This window comes from Salmo trutta, chromosome 15 (genome assembly GCF_901001165.1).
Source record: "Salmo trutta chromosome 15, fSalTru1.1, whole genome shotgun sequence".
NCBI lineage: Eukaryota > Metazoa > Chordata > Actinopteri > Salmoniformes > Salmonidae > Salmo > Salmo trutta.
In genome coordinates, this window is record NC_042971.1 from 11,138,267 (window position 1) to 11,164,758 (window position 26,492).

The following is a 26,492-nucleotide window of genomic DNA, read 5'->3' on the forward strand; positions in this document are numbered from 1 at the left end:
AAGAAATCGATCTACACACAATACCCCATAATGACAAAGCAAAACCAAAATGAAATAAAAAGCTGAAATACTTTATTTGCACAAGTATTCGTACCCTTTCCTATGAGACTCGAAATTGAGCTCAGGTGCATCCTGTTTCCATTGATCATCCTTGATGTTTCTACAACTTGATTGGACATGATTTGGTAAGGCACACATCTGTGCCACATCTGGCACACATCTTTGCCATGCAAATGAACTGAATCCCCAAAAAACATTTCCATTTCCAACATTGCCTTTCAGCCCTGCCACAAAAGGACCAGCTGACATGTCAGTGATTCTCTCGTTAACACAGGTGTGAGTGTTGACGAGGACAAGGCTGGAGATCACTCTGTCATGCTGATTGAGTTTGAATAACAGACTGGAAGCTTCAAAAGGAGGGTGGTGCTTGGGATCATTGTTCTTACTCTGTCAATCATGGTTACCTGCAAGGAAACACGTGCCGTCATCATTGCTTTGCACAAAAAGGGCTTCACAGGCAAGGATATTGCTGCCAGTAAGATTGCACCTAAATCAACCATTTATCGGATCATCAAGAACTTCAAGGAGAGTGGTTCAATTGTTGTGAAGAAGGCTTCAGGGCACCCAAGAAAGTCCAGCAAGCGCCAAGACCGTCTCCTAAAGTTGATTCAGCTGCGGGATTGGGGCACCACCATTAGAGAGCTTGCTCAGGAATGGCAGCAGGCAGGTGTGAGTGCATCTGCACGAACAGTGAGGCGAAGACTTTTGGAGGATGGCCTGGTGTCAAGAAGGGCAGCAAAGAAGCCACTTCTGTCCAGGAAAAACATCAGGGACAGACTGATATTCTGCAAAAGGTACAGGGATTGGACTGCTGAGGACGGGTGTAAAGTCATTTTCTCTGATGAATCCCCTTTCCGATTGTTTGGGGCATCCGGGAAAAAAGCTTGTCCGGAGAAGACAAGCTGAGCGCTACCAACAGTCCTGTGTCATGCCAACAGTAAAGCATCCTGAGACCATTCATGTGTGGGGTTGCTTCTCAGCCAAGGGAGTGGGCTCACTCAGAATTTTGCCAAAGAACACAGCCATGAATAAAGAATGGTACCAACACATCCTCCGAGAGCAACTTCTCCCAACCATCCAGGAACAGTTTGGTGACGAACAAGGCCTTTTCCAGCATGATGGAGCACCTTGCCATAAGGCAAAAGTGATAACTAAGTGGCTCGGGGAACAAAACATCGATATTTTGGGTCCATGGCCAGGAAACTCCCCAGACCTTAATCCCATTTGAGAACTTGTGGTCAATCCTCAAGAGGAGGGTGGACAAACAAAAACCCACAAATTCTGACAAACTCCAAGCATTGATTATGCAAGAATGGGCTGCCATCAGTCAGGATGTGGCCCAGAAGTTAATTGACAGCATGCCAGGGCAGATTGCAGAGGTCTTGAAAAAGAAGGGTCAACACTGCAAATATTGACTCTTTGCATGAACTTCATGTAATTGTCAATAAAAGCCTTTGACACGTATGAAATGCTTGTAATTATACTTCAGTATTCCATAGTAACATCTGACAAAAATATCTAAAGACACTGAATCAGCAAACTTTGTGAATATTAATATTTGTGTCATTCTCAAAACTTTTGGCCACGACTGTATGACTCGGGCTTATATGGAATGTGAGCTTGATGTCTGTGTCATGAGTCATGATGCTGCCTTGACGTCTAAATCCAGGCTGGCCAGACATGCTGTTATCGATGGCCAAGTACATGTGGGTCCAGTACCCGGAATAGCTCAGGTTTGATGGAGTAATTAAATATTTTCCACTGATCACATCCTAACCACGATGTCTATCTGCTTCCCCTACTGCTGACAGATGGCATGAAGAGGCCATGGCCCTGTAGTCTACTGGGTCTCCGATAACAAAACCATCTTCTTGCATACCTTAACTTTTACCTACCTCAATATGTAGTGATACCTGTTTATTATTTGCTACTTTTTTCATTATATCAAATGTATGTACATTTAGTTGACTTTATATTTGATGTACACTTTTTATTTTATTTTTTATTGTCCATTTTTTTTCTTCCCCTGAACCTTTTCTTTTTCTCCCCCTCACAGTATGTGCACGGGTTTGCTTCACACTGTTACAGCGTGGTAGCTACGGGACCAAAACAGCAGAGAAGTTGAGCCTTGCGCTTCAACGCTCTTAGTAGTTGCAGAAATGTATCCACTATGCTGTTTACGTCATATCACTGACTCTACCTGTAACTTATTTTTGTTTTATGTTGGAATATATGAAGAGCTCAATCCACCATCAAAGACCAATCTAACTTGTGTGATATGTAGGCTAATGATTGGTCACTTTAGTTAAGACTACTTTCAATCACACCGCCATCTTATTGTGTTGTTTTAAAGCACACTTTCTTTTTTTTGCAAATGCTTTGTAGGTCTTGTGTTAACTGCTTGGAAAGGCAGTGGATTTCTTTACCTGAATGAAAATGTTGCACATTGCAACCACCTAGAAGCATCAACTCTTGAAATCCAAATGGACCAACTATATCTACCCTGATGGATCAATAACAGCTATGTGCATTTGTGCAGGAGAAGCACATATTGGGGAAGGGGAATCAGTGTTAACTCTGTCAAATGAGTTGCAAATAAAACAGTTTACAAAAGCCAGACTGACATTATCGTTTCTCCACCCTTTGTTTTTCATGTTTGTAGAGAATATCCTTTAGATGTGTATGGCAAGCCTTTGAAGTCGATTAGCATACCCCAGGGGGAATAGTTTAATATGAATGTCTCAATTCATTGCACATGAAAAGCTATTCAACGGGGGAAGAGGAGCTCCACTCTCTACCACTAACCCCCTCCCCAGCCTCCCCTGATGCTCCCTTCCTCTACAGACCTCAGGACAATGGAGGAGATCCCTATCCCTCATTTCTACCCTCCCTTTGCCACTAAACAAATAGTTAAGAAACTGGAGACTATTGATACTGTAGGCCTTACAAAGTGTAAAGAAACTGTAAATAATCATTGCGAATGAAAAATGTAAAACATGTTAGTCTCTCAAAATACAAACCACGGCTGAGAGACAAAATAAGGAAGTACAAGCAATGCATAGTAAAAAAGATAACATTTGCCTTTAGAAAACTCACACTTGACCCCCTCTTTTCTTTTTCAGAAATTGACATCTTAATTTTCAGAGGATTTCTGAGATGTAACATCCTTTGTGTCCTGTGTTCATTCACTTCACAGATCATAAAGTTGTGCAACATTTGTCATTAGTGAAAAACTGTGGGAGAGGAAAATATATTTATCCAAGTTGATTACCAATGATAGGAAAGGGAGGTTATAGTAGCCCCTCCTTTGGATGGATTGGTAGGGGGTACTGAAGGCAGTCGTGGGAAGTGGGGACTCTGGAGTAGGCAAGGGGGGGTTGGGTAATGGATCATTCTCGCTAGCTTTGTTTACAAAGCAGAGAGGGGAGGGGCTGGCTGGTTACACAGAGAGGGGTGCACTCATTCACCCCGAGACATCCCCTCATCTGTCTATTGTTTTGTAACTATCCCAGAGAGCTTAATTGCTCTTAACTCAGTATGCATGCACATCCTAAGAGAGTGTGGCACAAACCTGTTGTTTCCTTGTTAATGTTTAATACTAAAACCTAACAATGTACATCTATCATGGTGGAAATGGAAAATCCAACTGTTTTCCAGATTCTATTCTACACACTGCTTAATATTGATGTTGTAGGGCATGAATCTTTCTAGCAAACTCTTAAACTATTCTTTCAACCTTTTATTAAAGTTGCTACTGAATTGTATTGTGTTTAAAGATAGATTGCCCCCCCCCAATGGTTGTCCCATAATAAATGTAGTGACATTTGTCAAGAGGTTTTACTTCACCATTATGTGGCAAATGTCATCAAGCATAGGAGAGACACAAAGACCAAGGCAGCAGGTTGGCTAAGCAGTCTTTATTTACTCATTATTCCGTTCGTTCTTTTTTGCTAATAGCACGGTCACAATGTGTTTAGATCTTCTTGCTGGTTCTTTTCAGCATGACGGAGCCTGCGATTGAGGTCTAAACAGGGGAAAAAATACATAAAACATTACTTGAACTGCCTAAATGTCTTTTTTCTTCTCCCCTCTAATTTACACCATCTTCTGCAAAGTGCCACTTTTACTTACCTCAATTAGCTTTCCTCCGCTGATTTCAGATGTGTGGCGGTAGTTGGGGAATTTCGTGCTCAGCTTGCCCCCCTCCATTGTAACTGTGGCCTGAAATGGATGGACACAAATGCTATTTATTCATACTATAATTTGTTAAACCAACAATCTGTTAATTTCATCTAGATTACAATACATACATCTGAGTTCCCCTATTTTAAATTTTAGTTGAACCTATATTTATCCAGGTAGGCAAGTTGAGAACAAGTTCTCATTTACAATTGCGACCTGGCCAAGATAAAGCAAAGCAGTTCGACACATACAACAACACAGTTACACATGGAGTAAAACAAACATGCAGTCAATAATACTGTAGAAAAATAAGTCTATATACAATGTGAGCAAATGAGGTGAGATAAGAGAGGTAAAGGCAAAAAAGGCCATGGTGGCAAAGTAAATACAATATAGCAAGTAAAACACTGGAATGGTAGATTTGCAGTGGAAGAAAGTGCAAAGTAGAAAGAGAAATAATGGGGTGCAAAGGAGCAAAATAAATAAACACAGTAGGGGAAGGGGTAGTTGTTTGGGCTATTTATAGATGGGCTATGTACAGGTGCAGTGATCTGGGAGCTGCTCTGATAGCTGGAACTTAAAGCTAGTGAGGGAGATAAGTGTTTCCAGTTTCAGAGATTTTTGTAGTTCGTTCCAGTCATTGGCAGCAGAGAACTGGAAGGAGAGACGGCCAAAGGAGGAATTGGCTGATTGGCTGAGATGCAGTGCCTTAGACCACTGCGCCACTCGGGAGCCCCCTAGACAATTTTTTACTATAGTGACTATATGAGACTTTTGTCTGAAATACTATATTACAGAAGCTTACACAACAGACACCAGGATAAAAAAAGCAATTCCTGATCTAAACTGACTGAAAGTTGTATGACACATCATAGAGATTCTTACCTTGAACTTTTTTCCTCCGATAGTCTCCATGTCACATTCCTGGTCAATGACAAACTTGTTGCTGATGGTCTTGTTTGTGGGATAGAGCTGGGACCATGAGAACTCATTGCCGTTCTGCACCACCTCAGTAATGAGCTTGTAGTCACGACCCTTCTCAATGATATCATCAGGGATGCCTTGGATTACAAGAAAATATGTAGTTAGACTAGGGGTAATGAGGCAATTTTTAATCATATTCTCATGTCTGAGCACAGTTTGAGCACCATAGTTTTTCTATAGTAATACTGCTAATCCCCATTGAATGTGCAGTGATGTGAATACATCCATTTCAATATATTGCATAAACCAATTGAATTCAAGATGTCAAGACAAAGACTAAGGCTTTCATAGGTTTACTATTACTTTATACAGGTGGTTATTAAACTTGAATAAATGTCTTACCAAGGAGCTTGCAGAATTCCTCGTATCCTTCCTGGGACTCAGTTTCCCACTTTCCAGCGAAGGCCATGGTGTACAGAAAGCAAGGGAGAGGTAAAGGAGAGGGAGAAGCAGTTCCAAGACCAGCAGGGAAGAGTCAGGTACTGAGTGACAACCTGTCCCTCTTTAAATAGACACGGCAACCATCTCCACCCTTCTTTCATTACAATGGGTACATCACTACGCCATAAACGTTTATGGTGCCATCGGGTATTATGGCGAGTCAGAGAGTTGGTGACCATGGGGTCACTCACCTTTTGCACATAATCTACTGCTGTATATGGGGGGAAAAAACACCTGATTATTAACAGTATTTCAATACTACATCAATGGCAACATAGAGGTCCAAAATTCCCTCAGAACAGAGGACATGATTGGACCATACAACCCCTCCTTTAATTTGTTAGTCAACAGTGAATTACATGGTGAGTTTACAGTCTGCCTCAGTCTGGGACCTAAGGCTGCCATACATGACACAGGTTCTGAATCAACAACAGCTTCTCCTTGTCTGTTTAGTTATCCATTAGGAGTGTTGTCATGATCTCTATGACAGCTACAGAACATTACTCTACATTTTCCACCCTTGACCAAAGATCCTATGATGAGACCAGACATAGAACATGGCAGCACACAATATCAGCTCATGGAGGACAGTAAGCTCGTTACACCACCGCCAAAACACCAGGGATAATTGTCAGGGGTGGACAGTCTGTTCGAGCACATCGGAAACACACACACACACCTAGCCTCTGAGACCTTTCCAAAAAATGCACGCCCACAAATTCAGTGTTCCACTTGTACATCAAACTTCCTACGACTCTTATTTTTAGATGCTACTCAGTTCAAGTCCCAGCACTTGCCAAAAACTATGCAGAAATACACACAACACATTTTTATATCAGCGCGTTTTGAAATTCAAAAGGCGTTGGTGAGGAAGCAACACATGCAGGTCAATACCCTAAAAAGCCATAAGGGTAAAACCCCCACTGCTCATCCAAGAACCTCTACTAAAGAGTATGCCTTTTCAAAATGCACGCCACAAGTCTGAATACATCTCACACTTTCGCATTTCTTGTAGCTCCAAATCTCGATGTGATTAACTACGAAATTACACTGTGTGTACAAAACATTATGAACACCTGTTCTTTCCATGACAGACTGACCAGGTGAATGCTATGATCCCTTATTGATGTCACTTGTTAAATCCACTTCAATCAGTGTAGAAGAAGGGAAGGATACAGGTTAAATAAGGATTGAGACAATTGAGATATGGATTGTGTATGTGTGCCATTCAGAGGTTGAATGGGAAAGACAAAATATTGAAGTGCCTTTGAACATGGTATGGTAGTAGGTACCAGGCACACTGGTTTGTGTCAAGAACTGCAGCGCTGCTGGGTTTTCACAGTCAACAGTTTCCACGTGTATCAAGAATGATCCACCACCCAGAGGACATCCAGCCAACTTGACACAAATCTGGGAAGCATTGGAGTCAACGTGGGTGCAACTCAATCCGGTCCAACTAAATATTAGGAAGGTGTTCATAATGTTTTGTACACTCAGTGTATTTTCAGCTAAATTATACAATCCAGTGGATGAGCTATGCAGTGCTTATGGCATGGGCAGAAAGTCACAGTAAATATTGTAGACATGCTTGATGAGATGGTGCCATACTTGAATAACTTACAGTTGAAGTTGGAAGTTTACATACATCTTAGCCAAATACATTTAAACTCCGTTTTTCCTGACATTTAATCATAGTAAAAATGTGCTGTCTTAGGTCAGCTAGGATCACCACTTTATTTTAAGAATGTGAAATGTCATAATAATAGTAGAGATAATGATTTATTTCAGCCATCACATTCCCAGTGGGTCAGAAGTTTACATACACTCAATTAGTATTTGCTAGCATTGCCTTTAAATTGTTTAACTTGAGTCAAACGTTTTGTGTAGCCTTTCACAAGCTTCCCATAACAAGTTGGGTGAAGTTTGGCCCATTCCTCCTGACAGAGATGGTGTAACTGAGTCAGGTTTGTAAGGCCTCCTTGCTCGCACACACTTTTTCAGTTCTGCCCACAAATGTTCGACAGGATTGAGGTCAGGGCTTTGTGATGGCCACTCCAATAACTTGACTTTGTTGTCCTTAAGCCATTTTGCCACAACTTTGGAAGTCTCCTTGGGGTCATTGTCCATTTGGAAGACCCATTTGCGACCAAGCTTTAACTTCCTGACTGATGTCTTGAGATGTTGCTTTAATATATCCACTTAAATTTTCCTACCTCTCATGATGCCATCTAGTTTGTGAAGTGCACCAGTCCCTCCTGCAGCAAAGCACCCCCACAACATGATGCTGCCACCCCCGTGCTTCACGGTTGGGATGGTGTTCTTCGGCTTGCAAGCAGCCCCCTTTTTCCTCCAAACATAACAATGGTCATTATGGCCAAACAGTTCTATTTTTGTTTCAACAGACCAGAGGACATTTCTCCAAAAAGTATGATCTTTGTCCCCATGTGCAGTTGCAAACCGTAGTCTGGCTTTTTACGGCGGTTTTGGAGCGGTGGCTTCTTCCTTGATGAGCAGCCTTTCAGGTTATGTCGACATAGGACTCGTTTTACTGTGGTTTCCTCCAGCATCTTCACAAGGTCCTTTGCTGTTGTTCTGGGATTGATTTGCACTTTTTGCACCAAAGTACATTCATCTCTAGGAGACAGAACGCCTCTTCTTCTTGAGCGGTATGACGGCTGCGTGGTCCCATGGTGTTTATACTTGCATACTATTGTTTGTACAGATTAACATGGTACCTTCAGGCATTTGGAAATTGCTCCCAAGGATGAACCAGACTTGTGGAGGTCTACAGTTTTTTTTCTGAGGTCTTGGCTGATTTCTTTTGATTTTCCCATGATGTCAAGCAAAGAGGCACTGAGATTGAAGGTAGGCCTTGAAATACTTCCACAGGTACACCCCCAATTGACTCAAATGATGTCAATTAGCCTATCAGAAGCTTCTAAAGCCATGACATAATTTTATGGAATTTTCCAAGCTGTTTAAAGGCAAAGTCAACTTAGTGTATGTAAACTTTTGTCCCACTGGAATTGTGATACAGTAAATTAAGTGAAATAATCTGTCTAAACAATTGTTGGAAAAATGACTTGTGTCATGCACAAAGTAGATGTCCTAACCGACTTGCCCAAAGTATAGTTTGTTAACAAGAAATTTGTGGAATGGTTGAAAAACGAGTTTTAATGACTCCAACCTAAGTGCATGTAAACTTCCGACTTCAACTGTATGTAATAAGATCCACATTTATATATCTAGCCTACAGTAGGCTACTATTTTTGATAGTTCATTGAATTACGTAATGCTCATCTAAACGTAAGAAAATGCTCATTTGAAATTCTTAAAAAATTGAAATGAATAAGTAAGGAAGTTTATTCAGGTATTGGTTACTCATTGACTGATACTGTATTACCTTTGATTTCATCACTTGAGTCGTTGATGTACTATGCCAAGAGAACACATAAAACTCTTTCATGATTATTTGCTCAACAGTGTCCTTCAGCACAGAGCTAAATCATTTTATTCTCCCCGAGGGTTGAATCAGTTTGAAGAGTGTAAAACACACTGAAACTTCAACTTTTATAGTGCACCATACTACTTAAGTACCCCTTACCAATGACAAATGGCATACAATCTTTCTCTGTCAGAAGTCATTTTTGTAAGGTGGTATCTCTTATGGATAATCTCTAATTCACACAAAGGACACACCTGTAACACAAATGCTCTTCCTCAACTGAAAATGTGTTTCAGCTGCCTTGTCAAGTAATACTATTATCTTCCATCCACCCCCATATAATATCCAACTGTATTTCATGCTGAGATGCTTTGACAGTGCTTTTCAGAGGAACCACCCTAAGCTCAGGTCAAAATTTCGCTATGAACACATTAGGCCTAGGAGTGTATGCTATAGGCCAAGATCTATATCAGGGGTGTATTTCAGACACTGCTGGTACTGCTATAAAAATCCTGTAAAGTATTCATTGAATAATATGGATAAGGGATATATAGCAATGCATTATATTTATAGAATTGATCCATTCAGATACACCTTTTATGCAGACGTAAATGGTAGAACTGATATGACCCCTCGTTTTTGGATCCTATCTTTAGAAACTGTGGTATACATAGACCTACTGGTAAGCTTGGTTTCTAAAGGAGACAAATATAATGTGAGAATGAAATAGCAATGTGCAATTGTGGCCTAAGACTTAAATCCTTATAAAGCCTTAAAAGCCTTGCACCAGACCAGTCAGCAATCGTGAAGCTGAAGGCTATGGCAAGGACCAAAGCCATTAATTGTGCTTGTTGTTGTTTTCGTCGTCATTTGGACTGCAACTTAGATAGATAGAGCTACAACCAGAAGTTACTTTTTCGTAGCAGGTTAGGAGAATTTAAGCAGCAGGTTAAGATAATTCACTTTATATGCATTTACTCTATAATGTGTTCTCTTGCCTCATATGAGACATAATGACACAGTTATACATCGTTTATACTAGTGAGTCACCACCTGACGAATTTGAAGTGACTGATAAGTGTTAAATGCAATGCATTGAGTGTTGCCCAGACAACATGTTTGAAGGATAGAACTAGGACCAAAGACAAAAGGTCCAAAATCAATATAGGCCTACTGTACATGTTTTAACATCTCTGCTTGAACCTCGCTAATTCTTGAACTACAATACAATATCGCCCCTTGTGGAAAAGGGTCACAAAAGGTTTATTTTTTGCCTGCTACGTTAGGTTAAGGTTAGACAAAGAGAGCCAATTACAAAAGTGTTTCCAGGGTTTCCTTTGAATGACGTGGACATTGACAACTCAACTACAACTTTATAGTTCGCTGGCCTATCAAGTGTTCTTGGCTTTCAAGTAGGCGGGCTCTAGTGCTATCACAGGGAGAGGACGGGACCTGGCCGTAGAAGCAAAGCGGAAAGAAAATGGCGGCCGTGGCTGCGGAGCCAGGAGCTGTTGCGGTATCAACAACAACAGCGGGGGACTGTGGTGAGCACGAACCGGTGCCAGCTGTGCCGGGGGCCAAACTCGACTCCGATGCAACGCAGCAGTACGCGCCAGTAATAGACCTTGTTCACCAACTCAAGGATGGGGATGCAGTTCAGGAATGCAGCCAGGTCCAAATGGAGCTAGTGAGCAGGCCAGACCAAGAAGCCGCGGGAAAAGTCCTCGCTGCTTGTGCAGAGGATGAACACATCGATACAGGATGTCTCATGGTCGGCGTAGAAAATACAGATAACCATTCTCGCGAGGGCTATGGTTCGAAATACACAATGTCGAGGGCAGAACGTTTGAAACAATTTTTTTCGCCTAATGTTGATCCTGAAAACGAGCTCAGTAAGCACGAGCCCTACGCCTGCCATCAGAATAACTCCATCTCCGATTCACAGCCATCGGTGGTCTTTTTGCATTCGTTCCCTGCGCATCCTGTGACTACGGAGGCTGGGCTGTCGTTGGCAGAACCAGCAGAGCCCATGATCAATTACTATCAAAACACAGAATTAACCCAACCTACTATTATCGAGTGTGACTATAGAGCTTTAATCAAACCGTCCCACGAGGCTGAACTGGAGCCCGAATCAGCAGATGATGCTCCTTCTGGTACCGAGTACAAGGCCGAGTCTTCGGAAGATGCCTCTCTTGAACACCCCCAGTCCATAGAACACGTCGACTCTCCGCCAGTTCTAGAGACGGAGACACTCCTTGGAACACCCATGGAGACTGGATACATTTATGACTTTTCGGGCATCACAAACCAGAACTCTCCGAGTCCCGAGCTTCCTGTAATGGCAGTGGGTCAGGTTCCCTCCTCGGCAGAACTTGGGGACTCGTGCTCACGACAGCGGAGTTTGGAAACGAACTTCAACGAGATCGAGACCGTATTGAAACCCCCTCACCCCATGCCCGTTGCTGAAACTGAGGAGGTACAGTCCGAGTCAGTGGACCATCTGATACCTGGTTCCGAAGTTCGAGTATCTCTGGATCACATCATCGACGACGCACTGGTGGTGTCCTTTCGGTTAGGCGAGAAGATCTTCTCTGGGGTTCTGATGGACCTCTCTAAAAGGTATAGTATAATCCTCGGAAATGTCTCTTATATTTTAGTTTTATACCACATTTGTTTTTCTATGTAACTTCCTAAGACTTTTCTGTCCATTAGTTTACTTGTGGAAACACACCACATCTTTTTGTTTACCACTGACATCCACTGCACATTATGCACATACAAAATTATACAACAATTCACAGCTGAAAGATGTGGTGTGTTCTCATTCCGACTTGTCAGCTGTCAGTAAAGGACCTTGTGCTTTGCAAACCCCTGCCTCCTGACCTAAACGGATAGTTTTCTACATTTGCCAGGGGTCGAGGGGTCAATCTACCATGGTGATCTCTAGTTTGACAACATATCACAAAAATACAGAGGAACTGCTCTTAGCCCCAATTATGTGGGCGGTGCTTTCGGATTGTCATTTCAGTTTACAAAGCTAAACTTGATGTTTCTATTTACAAAGTCCAGGTATATCAGAGGTCAGCTGGAGAGGATGATCACATGCTCAGTCTGTAGTGTAAGGTCATACTTAGGAGAATGCTGCAGTTGGTAGAGTAGTCATGTAGCATTATGCCACTATCAACAACCCCTCTTGGATTCTATCTAATATCCTTCTTGTAATTTGTCACCCGTCTCATCAACACCTTTCCTCCAACCCTCCCTTTATCATCTGCAGGTCTAGATTTTGGGTCATAATTAAACTTGCTGACATGCCTGGGGACTATGTTGACTATCTTCATTATGTTTAGCAAAGATGATATCTGTACACACGATCAACACCTTGTTGTGTTCCCCTCACAAGCTGCTTACAGCTCATTGTGTAGTTGCTCTTCAGGACTTCATATCGTTTCAAGGTATTCCTCTGGTGTTATACCATATACGCTATTAATATAGGTTATCAATACATGGTAGAATATGCTATAACTTGGAAGCCACGTTAGTGTAAGTTGCTTTGATAAGAGCCTGAGCAGCAGTGATCCCAAGAACAATGGCCGGTTCATTACAATGACAAGATGGAGGCCACTCAAACCTTACTGCGACATTTTCTACAGTACTGTAGATAATCAACACCATCCCCTCTCTACAAACAAAAGACTCCATTTTTAGATCCTCATTGTTGAGTCTAAGGGATCGGTTTATGGCTTTTGTTTTCCAACAGTCCCCTGAGTGCAGGCCTTGTGCCTGTGATTTGCCAGAGTGTGTTCCATAGCATAGGTCATATGGAATCATTGTTTTTCCTATTGGATGTGTGCTCAAGACGAGAGATGAGTCGCTGTCTTCGGTTCAGACTAACTCGCCTCTAGACATCGACCTGGTCCTAAAATATCTACTCTACCCGTCCCCTACTTAGGTGTATGCATCTGGAAAGATGGGTGTTAGGATAGATGGGTGGAATTTCCACCATATTGTTGCTATCAGAGGAAAAGTTGGAGCTGCTACCATATTGTATACTTATCAAATTATTTCAAATCTATGAAGTGCCAAGGGGAAGAGGCCAGCTGATGTTTCTGGACCAGGCCAACCTTTTGCCTAGCTGACAGTCACCTGGTGTTGATTAGGAAGTAAAAGATGGTGGTTGTGTGTTAATGAAAGGTGTTGGTTGATAAGGAGGCTGCTGTGAGAAGCTGTGACGCAAAGGAAAGACAGTGGTGAGGAAAGGCATGTTCCCCTCTTTCTCTTGGCTGTTTCATTCATTGTGATCAGAGTGAGACACTCGCTAATCCTTAACTCTCCAGTGCAATTTTACAGTTGGTTTTGGCTGTCAGAGGAATCTGCATCTTTCTACGGTTTCAAGGATGTTTATAAGTAGCAATGGAGGGGCTCATGGCCATATTAATGCAGGTATAGATGTAGGCTACTTGCTTATGCGCATTTCCATCAAAAAGAACCCATGAGTACCATCATGTGAAATTCATAGGAGCATGTGAAATGAAAGTTAAGTCTATATTTTTGGGAAATGAAGGCATGGATACATTTTTCAAAAATGTTTAAATCTTAAATTAGACATAAGTAAAGACATATGGAAAAGGAGTCTTGGAAAACATCTACCCGAAAAAGTCTTAAGGTATCAAAAATACATCAAACAAAATGTTGATGTAAAATCCCTGACAACTAATATCAACACTTATATTTTGTTTTGGAGAAATGGTTTACCTTCTGCAAGTTTAAGAAATATTGCCTTGTAATTCCATTACCAAAAATGCGCATTTAAGATATTTTGTAATTTCGGATAATGAAAGTTCACAGAAGTAACAAGTAATGGTAAACCTACCAATTTAGTATTTTACTGATATCGATTTTGTTTATGAATTAAGTCATTAAAATTGGTAACGTATTTACCAAAAAATATGTAACTGAATTGGCTACGATAGGAAATCATAATAGTCACAAACCACAGTTGGGTCACCTGCTACTGTCCTCTCTTCCACTGGCATTATAACGGTTTTCTTTCTCCTTCTGTCGTCTGGTGGTCAAACCAAGAGTGTTATAACAGTGAGTCTGGACAACCCCTGCCTCTCTCCCGTTTTCCTCGCTTTCTGCCCTTCTCTCTTACTCTCCAGTTAATGTCACCTCTCCCAGCTATTACTGACACCTTCCCATGACCCCCCCTGTAACCAGCATCCTAACCCACCTAGCACCAACCAACACCGGATGTCCATGGATGTTGAAAAGTAGTTCAAATTTGGTCAGTCCACCCTGACCTTGATGGTATTGTCCACAGACTGACTGGACCAATCATAGACATATGTTTCACAAGTTTGGATAGTACAGTGAGTAGAGATCACAATACAGCACAGTAGAATACAGTCCAATACAGTAAAGTATAGTATTGTACTCTACTGAACTTTATTGCACTCTACTGAACCCTACTCTGCTCTTTTGTACTGCAATGTACTCTACTGTGCTCTGCTGCGCTGTGATGTCCAAACTTATTAAACATGAGAATCAGGGGTCACGTTAATAGTTCAGAAAGAAATCTGCATTTTGAAAATGCAGCCCATCAAAAAAAATCTGCGTTTTAAATCATATCACCTGCGTTTTATATTGACAGTCAAGTGTTTTGCTTCAATAGAGTAATCAGGGATGTGCAACTATAGTTTTCCTTCGCAGAAAATACATTTGTGCAGAAAATAGCTTCTTTTTCATCAGGTGACAAAAGAAGTGCAAAGCTATTTGGCTAACAGTCACAAGTAAATGAGCGTACAATGAAAAAGCAAGTCATTTTTTGCAAAAAACGATGCATGGCCATTTCTAATGTTTATCATAGAAAGAATGTAGCCAGCTACATTTCCTAATGTTTTGCTTGATGTTAATTTTGCATTTTACCAGAGAAAAGTAGGCTACACTGAGAAAAGTACCAGAGAAAAGTAGCTACACATTGGTCAGCGCTGTCTGCTGATAGAATGCCCATTTGTGAATTCTCTTCCGAGTGGAGAAGTGCAACTGAAGCACAAAATGAGTCTGATGCCAAGCAGAAATTACAATATGAAGCATTTTAGATCAGCGTTTACAAAACGCAGCAAAATAACGTATTAAGAAATAGGCCTATCTTTTTTAGTGCGACCCCTGAGAATAACATTCATATCCATAATTATGCATTTCTGGGTATTACAGATCAGGGACCCATGATGTATTCCTTTACCGGGTGTAAATCCACTTCACTTACAGACATCTTTGAAACGGGTTTGCATAAAATCCTGATTGAGATTTTACCTAAATTCCGTTACCAAAGTTTGCATCGGCATCTATCCACTAAATTCGTTTTTGTAATATTTTCAGTGGAAATTGTTAAGGAGTCCTTGTGCATAGAATTATGGTTCATTAAACTTTGAAATCAATGGTTTTTGTTTGGCATACATTTTAAAGTGGAAAAAAACGGAATCAAAGCATAATTCCATTAACGTGGAATTGCCCTTATGTAACTGCCAGAGAAACAATACATTTTGAACCGCACACATCCCCTCACATTTAAAGAGATTGAAAGTTTGAATGTAGGCAGTAATTGAGTACAAGCATCCCAAACCTCGACTTTTAATATTATGCCCTCCAAAAGGCCGTAGCCTGACACATTGTCCAGTTTTACTTTTAGCTCTGGACAGTACAAATACTACGTGGCCTGCGTTTTCAGTTTCTATAATTTTATAAAGCCAGACACATTTAACAGTTAGGCTATTGATTACAGTGCATTCGGGAAAGTATTCAGACCCCTTCACCTTTTCCACATTTTATTACATTGTAGCCTTATTCGAAAATGGATTAAATAAAAACACTCAAGCTATGCACAATACCCCATAATGACAAAACAAAAACAGGTTTAGAAATGTGCAAAATTATTTAAAAAAATACATACCTTATTATAAGAATTCAGACCGTTTGCTATGAGCTCATCGTCCTTGATGTTTCTACAACTTGATTGGAGTCCACCTGTGGTAAATTCAATTGATTGGACATGATTTGGAAAGACACACCTGTCTATATAAGGTCCCACAGTTGACAGTGTATGTCAGAGCAAAAACCAAGCCATGAGGTCGAAGGAATTGTCCATAGAGCTCCGAGACAGGAATGTGTCGAAGGCACAGATCTGGGGAAGGGTACAAAAAAAATTCTGCAGCATTGAAGGTTCCCAAGAACACAGTGGCCTCCATCATTCTTAAATGGAAGAAGTTTGGAACCACCAAGCCTTTTCCTAGAGCTGGCCGCCCGGCCAAACTGAGCAATCGGGGGAGAAGGGCCTTGGTCAGGGAGGTGGCTAAGAACCCGATGGTCACTGACAGAGCTCCAGAGTTCCTCTGTGTAGATGGGAGGACCTTCCAGAAGGATAACCATCTCTGAAGCACTCCACCAAATCAGGCCTTTATGGTAGAGTGGCAAGACAGAAGCCACTCCTCAGTATAAGGCACATGACAGCCCGCTTGGAGTTTGCCAAAACGCACCTAAAGTACTCTGACCATGAGAAACAAGATTCTCTGGTCTGATGAAACCAAGATTGAATTCTTTGGCCTGAATGCCAAGCGTCTCGTCTGGAGGAAACCCGGCACCATCCTGTGGGTGTGGGGATGTTTTTCAGCGGCAGCGACTGAGAGACTAGTCAGGAGACTAGTCAGTTCATTGTTAGAACCTTCATAAGAGCACCTTTACATTTCAGAGCTGTTTCCCAAAACATCTTTATTGACGTTGCACTTGCTTGACAAATACAAATATTCTTGCTCTTATCCATAAGAATCTCATCATGTAGACTAGCCTACCCGCACTGTGTATGCGAGCTGTTGGATAGAGCGCACATGCGAAGACCAGAGTAGGCACATTTGCTATTTAACGCAACAGTTTGTTAGAAAACTATTGGTCGAGTTGAAAATGGGATGTAAACACACTGAACTTTAGATTTTTATTCGGTACATGAAAACTTAAGCAAAAAAAATACATTTTTTGTTCTCTACGTCATCACGCACTGATGTTTGGCTGAAACACCACTGGTGGGTAAATGCGCATATTTTCTAATGTCACCAGTTGGATGGTAACCTAGCTATTGATCCATTGTTTTGTTCTCCAAAGGGGAGGAAGGGTGGTCCAGTGGAGTTAGCATTTGGTCCAGTGGAGTTAGCATTTGGTCCAGTGGAGTTAGCATTTGGTCCAGTGGAGTTAGCATGTGGTCCAGTAGAGTTAGCATTTGGTCCAGTAGAGTTAGCGTGATAAATCTTGTCCTGTGTTTGCGCTTGATGCACTCACTAATGCAGCATAGGGACACATTTACCCAAGGCCATCTATCTCTGTATAGCTCTGTCATCTCTCTGTAACATGGGGATTATTTTAGGAGGTGCTCTGGTAGGAAACATATTGTACTGCATATGATATCTCAGCCTAGAAACTAGCTCAACTAGGCCTATGTAGTGGTAGTTGAACCACCTGACCTATAGTATCTGGATAATGTTCAGTAGGGCCGGCAGTTTTAAGATTTTGGTTGAGCTGAAGTTGTCAAGGTGTATTGGGGTTCTTCTGGGATAATAAATAAATAAATAAATAAATTATATATTCTGCCATGGTAATAGCCACCGCTGAAAGTTTTTGTAGGCTTATTCAGATTTGTTTATTTTTGGTTCATGGTAGCGTTGAATTTAGGCTAGGCCTGCTTCATGGGAAGTAAGTTATCATATACGCTATGTCTGGTTTGTTTTGCATGGCCCACATTTCTACACCTCCTGGAATTTCATTTTGAGGAACACTCAGCCAAATAGAGAAAACAAGACAGGCAGCGCAATTCAGATTTTTCTTCCCTAATTGGTCTGTTGACCGATCAGATCAGGTCTGAAAAATATCTGATGTGAAAAGATCTGTGATTGGTCAAAAGACCAATTAGTGTAAAAAAAAAATTTAAAAAAAAAATCTGAATTGCTCTTCCTGTATCAACACAGCCCAATAGATGTTGAAATGTGCGGCAGTTTCAACCCAAGAGTCACTTCTGATCCCAAATTCATACGGTAGGGTTTGACAAACACAGTCATGAAGTTTCTGCTGCCACCTTCACTTGTATCTGCCTTATTAAAACATTAGTGAATAAAGCTGGAGGGTGAGCATTAATATTGTAAACAAGGATTGTTTTTTTCCCTTTGTTTGTAGGGCCTTGTGTACTCTAGTTAGCTATGGTGATGTTGTGTTTTAGGCAGTGGGAGCTTCTTTGATCTTTTGCAACACTAATTTAATATTTCCTCTTTGAATGTTCAGGATTTAATTGATTTAGATTGTACATTTAGGAAATCAGTGTAGGCCTAAAGGAGAAACATCTTGAATTAGCATGAAATCTTTGACGAATACAAGACAAAAAACAAGTTTAGAGTTTTTATAGTTATCCACAGTTTCTAAATCCTCTAAATTCTCTCTTCTCAGGTTTGGACCCTATGGAATTCCAATCACTGTGTTCCCAAAGAGAGAATACAAGGATAAACCTGAATCTATGCAGCTAAAGACAGAACCATTCCAGCCAGAGAAGGTGGAAAAGCCAGTCCAGGAAAACCCTGACAGCCAAGTTGTCGCAATCCCCGAACCAAACCCTGACCCCCAGCCTAAGCTTAACCCATGGACTTCAAAACCTCCGCCACTGTTTCAGGAGGGAGCCCCTTACCCTCCACCATTGTTCATCAGGGACACCTACAACCAGTCGTTACCTCAGCCGCCCCCCCGCAAGATCAAGCGGCCCAAGCGCAGGCTGTATCGCGAGGAGCCCACCTCTATCATGAACGCCATCAAGTTGCGGCCCCGCCAGGTGCTCTGTGACAAGTGCAAGGGGACTGTCATGACCGTGGACAAGAGGGAGCCACGTAGAGGCCCTGTGTCGGACTCTAGGGGCGAGGACGCCAAGCGGAGACGCAACGACAGTGCAGCTACTGTCAGCAAGCGGCCGCGTAATGACCCTCGCTCTGAGGAGAAGCGCCATGCTGCTGAGGTGTCCAAACGGCAGGCCTCAGGGATTCGAGTCTCCTCTTCCTCCTCTCTGGGCCAGGTGAAGGGCGGAGCTGGAGGGAACAGGGTTCTGAGGACAACATCCACCACAACAACATCACCGGTCAACAGCAGCTCCAGAGTCCAGCTCAATGCCAAGAAAGTGCTGCAGAGCAAAAATGTTGATCACTCCAAGGCACGGGAGGTGCTGAAACTGGCCAAGGCGCAGAAGAGGCAGAGAGAGACTACAGTGGTCACTGGTAGCTGTGGCAACGCCAAGACGATGACGAGGGCCGCTGCCCTGCAGGAGGCCCACGCCCACCAGAAGGTCCACTTCACCCGGCGGCTGCAGCAGATCAGCGGGGTGGGACCAAGCAACGCCACCCCTCTCCCACCCAGGATGCGCATCAAGCCTCAAAGGTACCGTAATGAAGAGAATGACTCTTCTACATGTAAGCCGCCTTGCCTCGAGAAAGTGCCGGGAAGTGGCCGTTTGTCCCCTCCAAAGCCAGGCGCGCCCCGCTGCACCTCCACGCGCTCCTCCTCCTCCTCCTGCTCCACAGGCGAGGCCACTGCTGCTGAAAACCAGGGTCCAGATAAAGGGCCAGAACCTGAGCTCAGTCCTCAGACCCAATCCCAGCCCCAAGTGGAACCCCTCACAGCCACGGAGCACAGCGACCCCAAGGTGGAGCCAGAGGAGCAGGGGGGGCGGGAGGAGAGGCGGGAGACGCGCGGCAGCAAGGCTGGCAACCTTGTGGTGTACATGACCCTTAACCCCAGCCAGCCTGACTCCTCTAATACCTCCATGTGCAGCATTGATAGTGCAGATGACTTAAAGTCTTCAAACTCAGAGTGTAGCTCCACCGAGACCTTTGACTTTCCCCCTCCCGGTGATTTGCACTCGCCCCCCGCCCCTGGCACGTCCTCAGCAGTCACTGACCCCTCGCCTGCACCTACGGAAGAGAAAACCCCTCATAAATCTCAGAAAGTGTTTTCCAAAAATGTGTCTAAGTGTGTCTCTCTGGACGGCAGGAGCATTTGCGTAGGGGACATCGTTTGGGCCAAAATATATGGTTTCCCTTGGTGGCCAGCCCGTGTCTTAGGCATCCAGATCAGCCGCAAAGATAATGGGCTCTTAGTCAGGCAGGAGGCCCGTGTCGCCTGGTTCGGTTCACCCACCACCTCCTTCTTGGCACTTGCACAGGTCGCCCCCTTTCTAGAAAGCTTCCAGTCACGCTTCGACAAGAAGAGAAAGGGCTTGTACCGTAAAGCCATCACAGAGGCAGCCAAGGCTGCCAAGCAGCTCACTCCTGAGGTTCGCGCCTTGCTTACGCAATTCGAGACGTGAGGTGGTGTGCTTTGGGGAAAAGGAAAGGTAGGCAAACATGCCCCTCCCCCTCCCCCCTTCCCCTCCCCTGCTAGTCACCTACCATGTCCCTTCACCTTCCTGGCAGAAAGAAACTAAATATTTCAGGCCAGACAACCAGGACTCCTCTTTTTTTTCTATTTATCAAAAAGGGACTGAATGGGTTGGGGTTATACACATTACTGCATATATAAAAATGGCAGTGTGTTTTTATTTTATCATCCTTATCAAATTTCACTTATTTATCCAAATTGGTGGAAATCTGGTCGTTTTATTTTTAACTTTTCTTTACAGAATGGTTGGTGATTGAAATATTCTCCTTATCTTGAGGCCTTTAAGTTTCACTCTATTTGCAAAGAAGCTTATGTTATGTTCTAACACCATGGTTCATAGGTCTGCTTGATTGGCTGCCAATTGTCAAAATCTTAAGAGACAAAAAGTGTATTTCTTTCAGTCTATGCAACAAACGGTTCAGTCTCAGATACTGTGAACGGAAAGTTACAGGATCTAAGCAGCAGTAAATATGATGTATCTGTGCTGGTGGAAGACATGTACTGTAGCTGTGATGTGACGAGGAAGTGGACCCTGGTGGATTTGAAGAGCGAGCAGTCATAGGGGCTTAGGTACCTGCTGTATCTCAGACACAGTCAGAGCTGACTGGCTGTGGGAGCTGGCTGCCGGGCCGGTAAGCTCTTGATCACCGTGTGGCACACTGCCAGCTAGGGCTTTCCAGACAGTTGAGCTGGGGTTGTGAGGATGTGCCTGTAAGCCAAAGTCACCTCAAGTACCGGTGAGAGGAGGATGGTGCCCTGTTTCTAATCCTCTCTGAAAACAGAGATGGTTGCAGGGCAGTAAATACAGTACTGAGAGAGTGCCCGCTCAACCGGGCAGTGGGCACATCCACCCCCCTCATACCTGTCCAGTGCTACATCATTTGGTCCCCTTGGGCCACCTCACCTCTCCCCCTTTCTCTCTCCTCATCTGACTCTGTCCTGTCTGTAGTCTCTATACCTTATGCTCCTCAGTTAACCAAGACTGTTTTATTACTCTCTGGTCTTCCTATCTAGCTCCTTGATTTTGCATGCTGTTATACATAGAATGATGCCCAATTTGTTTTAAAATCACTGATTTGAATTGTCTGCATCGGGACATTTTAAGCAAAGATGTTAGTTGATGGAGCGCTGGATTACTATGAAAATGATAGAATCAACTAGCATTGACAGAGGGAAGCCATTTTAGTTACTCCTCTCATATACGTGTGGTATGGCACGTTACAGGGATGAACTATTTTTGCTCAGTTATTTTGTAGAACTTTTACTATGGGTTTGCCATTGTCTTGTTGACTTGTACTAAGTAGTTCAGTGATTTCTCAGAGTTCTCAGTGTTCAGCTGTTACTCAACCCTATTTGAGTTGGAATGTGTTTGACTTTATTTGGTGCTTCTGAACTCGATCTTCTATCACTTCACTGCTTGGCTGATCTCATACGACTGCAAATCTTTTTAGTGGATTTTTATGATGAATAATGGAAAAAGGGTTTTTTGTTTGGCTGAAGTTGGGGGAGGGTGGTGAGGAAAGGTTACCTCACCTGTTCTGTAATTATATGGGTTCAGAACAGATTTGACCATTTCATTACCAATGACAAATTACATTTCCTAAAGATGTTTGTTCATTTACCTACCTACATACCTATCCACTCTGACTAAATATTAAGGGACAGACAGTAAGACCAACATCGCCTCACCTTTGCCCTTTTGGCCCGAACAGGTAGAGATCAGAGGCTTATTGCTTGGTAGAGTACACTGACCTGACCATTGTTACAAGCAGAGACAAAGTGTATTATGATGGTTGGCTCTGTTTCTTCTATTTTGGACATCTGTTTGCAGATCAGAGAAGGCTGTATAGGGGGAAAAAACTGTTGGAAAAAGTAACAGTTGAAGAATACTTGTGTAAATGTTTTCTGATGTTTTTAAAAGGTATTATAAATAAAATGTCAACTTCAAGAATCTTACCTAGTTGTCTTCATTTTAGTGCTCCTACTTCCATTAACACCTACAAATCCAATGCCATTTATAAGGCTTCAGTTTCACCTTGAAACAAGCTGGAATAAAAACATTGGTCATTTGGAATTTGGGATATTTCTATTGTCCCCCTCGTACTAAAATGGGGGCATTTTAAGTTGACTATGACCATGCCTTTTAAATTGTGGCTTGTGGTCTTTATAGTAGCTGCCATTAACTGCAAATGTTTGTGGGGCTTTTATGAAATAGCAGACCTGTAGAAAACGACTTGCCATTCAAGCCCCTGTTTACCACTTGAGGCTATTGGTACATTAACAATGAGAGGAAAGGGCTGAATGGAGAATTTTTTGGGGAGTAAAATCATTCCTTTTATTGAACAGATTTTCTTACCTGCAAACAGATCTAGGACATTGACGTCATATGCTAATAGAAGCCATTGTTCAATGGCTGTCCGTCAGTGTATCTGAAGCAATGCATCTTTGAATGGCATTGTGGAATTTAACGTTTAGGGGGAGTTTGATGGTTCTGTCCTCCTAATTGTTTGTAAATGAAATAGTACTGAGAAGTAATGTTTTGGTTTGAAATACAAATGAAAAGGCTACTTACCTTCCTAATATTGAGTTGCACCCCTGTTTGCCCTAAGATCAGCCTCAATTTGTCAGGGAATGGACTACAAGGTGTTGAAAGCATTCCACAAGGATGCTGGCCCATGTTGATGCCAATGATTCCCACAGTTGTCAAGTTGGCTGGATATCCATTGGGTGGTGGACCATTCTTGATACACGCAAACCGGTGCGCCCGGCATCTACTATCGTACCCCATTCAAAGGCACTTAAATATTTTGTCTTTCCTATTCACCCTCTGAATGGCACAAATCCATCTTTAACCTGTCTCCTCTCCTTTATCTACAGCGATTGAAGTGGAGTAAACCGGTAACATCAATAAGAGATAATTGCGTTCACCTGGTCAGTCTGGCATGGAAAGAGCAGGTGTTCCTAATGTTTTGTACACTCAGTGTATATGTCCATGTTCGGTAGCAGCATACACATAACATTACGTAAATAAAGGAGACGATCCACACAGCAGCAGCATTTCAAGGTTAACTAGGTTAAATCTCAAAGACATTTGAATAATCAGTAGAGTAAATGCATGGCAGACCAGCAAACTGCTGAAAACGTTATCACAGATTACAATGACTCATTTGTGATGTCTATCTTGGTTTTACCACTGTCAATCAGAAACTTGCTAGGCTGAGGCATCCGTGCAGCAGGACTCAGGTATAGATCCCTCATTGAGACGCACAGGACCCCTCCCAGAATGCCTCAGAGGTGTCCTTGAGCCCAGAAATGGTGCCATTGCAACATGAACAATGCACCGTAAGGTTCATTCCTGATTTCACTCAAGATCACTGGAGGCCCCTCAAAAATGTTGTGTTGTTGGCTAACTAATGTGCGCTGACCTACAGCCTTTATTCAATGAACATTTTAGTATTTGTAGGAGTGCACTTCCTGTCATGTACCATAGCGTTGCCGTTTTCAATGTCTCAGTGCTTTGATAAAAAAAAAGAAGCTTTTTTTAATGGCATGCACTAAAACCTATTGAATCTGCTTTGTTGAGGCCAAATAACAGAAAGAACATGCCCTCTGATTTGGATGAAAAGGTCCCTGATGTGTTCATGTCTCTCTCTGTCTTCTCTTCCAGTGCTACAACGCTGAAGGGCTGCTGATGGGTCCTTTACACTGCCATTGGTTGAGAGACTGTCGGACGGAAGGACATGTCCAGAATTGGAGACGTCGTCGATATAATTATTTTTATTTAAGTATCGGAAGAAGGAACATTTATATATTTATAATAAATTGCAGACCTACTCCACCCCTGGGCCTGTCCATCATGCTGAATACCATTTGATTTCTTTGAGCAGGCGTCCATGTCCACAAGCATGTGACCTTAGTTTGAGTGAGGACATCTGCAGAGTAGACGAGCACTCTGACCATTATAGATATCTATTACATTTGTATTACATACATGTTGACAGGACACAGGATTTTGCAGGGTTTTTAGTATGTTGATCAGTGATCTTGAAATGCAAAGACAAAAAAATGAATAAAAACAATACTATGTAAAACATTTATATTAATGCAATAAAGATTGCATGTGCTATGCTATTACAGTGCATTTGCAGAAGGCTGTGCTTTGTTGTGTTGAAGCAGTCTTGAAAAAGAATACTGGTGTCTCAAGCCCCGTTTATACATGGTGCTAACATGCGGTCTGTGTCCTGATCCTGTCCACATTCTGATTGTGTCCGCATTTTGAAGTGAAGTGATTGTGATCAGATCTTCCTGACCACCTTAGGAGGTAGTCAGGGACACGTTGTATCTAGATATCTTAGAAGTGTAAACAGATCTGGATTATCAAACCTTTTAAATATTCCCTCTCGACTCAAGGCAATATTTGTTTTATTTATCCCTTTTTCTCCCCAACTTTGTGGTATCCAATTGGTAGGTACAGTCTTGTCCCATCGCTGCAACTCCCGTACGGATTTGGAAGAGGCGAACCAGGATCTCTACTGGCACAGCTAGCACTGCGATGCAGTGCCTTAGTCCACAGCGTCACTTGGGAGACCCAGCAATATTTGTCTTAACATAAAATAAAAATTACCATTAATATGCTGAATTATACCTTTTTTGAGAAAGGTGATTGGGAGGATTAGAACCTGTGACCTTCTGGTCCCTTGCTAAGTCCATTGCACCAGCAGGGGGGATGGTACTAGCCCAGTCTTGTCACATATTTAAAGCTGTTCAGCCAGAAAGTTAGATTAGAAATGTGATAAATTCAAAATGTTGGTTAAAGTTAAAAGTCGCAACCAATCTCTCTCTCTCTCTCTCTCTCTCTCTCTCTCTCTCACACACAATGACTGAGGGGTGTGCTGTTTTGAAGCAACTGTGCCTCCATGTTGGCACTCCAAAGCTATAGAACTACAAATGTATTTTTCTTAATGTCTACATTTGTTTTATCCTATTACAGACACCATGTTTACTTTCAAATTATATGTGAGCTGAACATACATTAAATGTTTAGATTTTTTTTATTTGTATCATTTTTTTTAAAGTACTTACGTCCCCACTACAACAACAAAATACTTAAATCAATGTAATTTTGTCCTTGAAAACAATAAGTCATTGAAATACTGTAGATTTAAATTCATTCCTATTGAGGATTGCTTCTTCTGAGTCCCAATATGGCCAACTGGTGGGTTCTAAGCCTCTCATCGACCAATAAATAGCATCAGCAATCTAAGGTTGAAATACATAATTTGTTGCAACCCACATTTAACGCCCTCCATCCACCACCTCCAACCTGCCTCCCTAAGGGCCTTTTTTTGTTGTTGCTCTCACCTGTAACTCCAACCACTGACATTCTAAGCTTTGCCCACTGAGCATTAGGCCTAGATTAAAACAGATCAAGCGCTAACCAGCGATAGCTGACACCCGCATAGCTGATGTTTTGGCGGTGTCGGAGGTGTAACTGCGTCGGAGCTGTCAAATCGGTGAGCAGCTGCTCTTAATCGTTGTCACGAAACCACACCCGTTCCACTCGCATTAGAAGTTCAGAACGAGAAAGAAGGCTATTTACAGTGCATTCGGAAAGTATTCAGACCACACTTTATGTTACATCCTTATTCTAAAATGGATTAAATAAAAATAAATCTCAATCTATACACAATACCCCATAATGACAAAGCAAAAACAGGTTTTTAGATATTTTAGCACATTTATTTACATAAGTATTCAGACCCTTTGCTACGAGACTCGAAATTGAGCTCAGGTGCATCCTGTTTCCATTGATCATCCTTGAGATGTTTCTACAACTTGATTGAAGTCCACCTGTGGTAAATTCAATTGATTGGACATGATTTGGAAAGGCACACACCTGTCTGTATAAGGTCCCACAGTTGAC

The 26,492-nt window shown here is 42.3% G+C and overlaps 2 protein-coding genes across 2 annotated transcripts; one reads left to right on the forward strand and one right to left on the reverse strand.

Annotated features, from left to right (window-relative positions):
• Positions 1–3,962: 3,962 nt before the first annotated feature.
• Positions 3,963–5,747, reverse strand: LOC115148467 (gastrotropin). The gene is made up of 4 exons (XM_029690375.1): positions 5,569–5,747; positions 5,128–5,303; positions 4,192–4,281; positions 3,963–4,084 (listed from the first exon to the last, which is right to left on the reverse strand). Exons 1-4 carry the CDS (start codon positions 5,633–5,635, stop codon positions 4,034–4,036), a joined length of 384 nt encoding a protein of 127 aa, XP_029546235.1. The 5' UTR covers positions 5,636–5,747; the 3' UTR covers positions 3,963–4,033.
• A 4,502-nt stretch (positions 5,748–10,249) lies between these two features.
• Positions 10,250–24,714, forward strand: pwwp2a (PWWP domain containing 2A). Its single transcript, XM_029690376.1, has 3 exons — positions 10,250–11,734; positions 18,599–20,525; positions 24,237–24,714. Exons 1-2 carry the CDS (start codon positions 10,593–10,595, stop codon positions 20,496–20,498), a joined length of 3,042 nt encoding a protein of 1,013 aa, XP_029546236.1. The 5' UTR covers positions 10,250–10,592; the 3' UTR covers positions 20,499–20,525; positions 24,237–24,714.
• Positions 24,715–26,492: the final 1,778 nt, after the last annotated feature.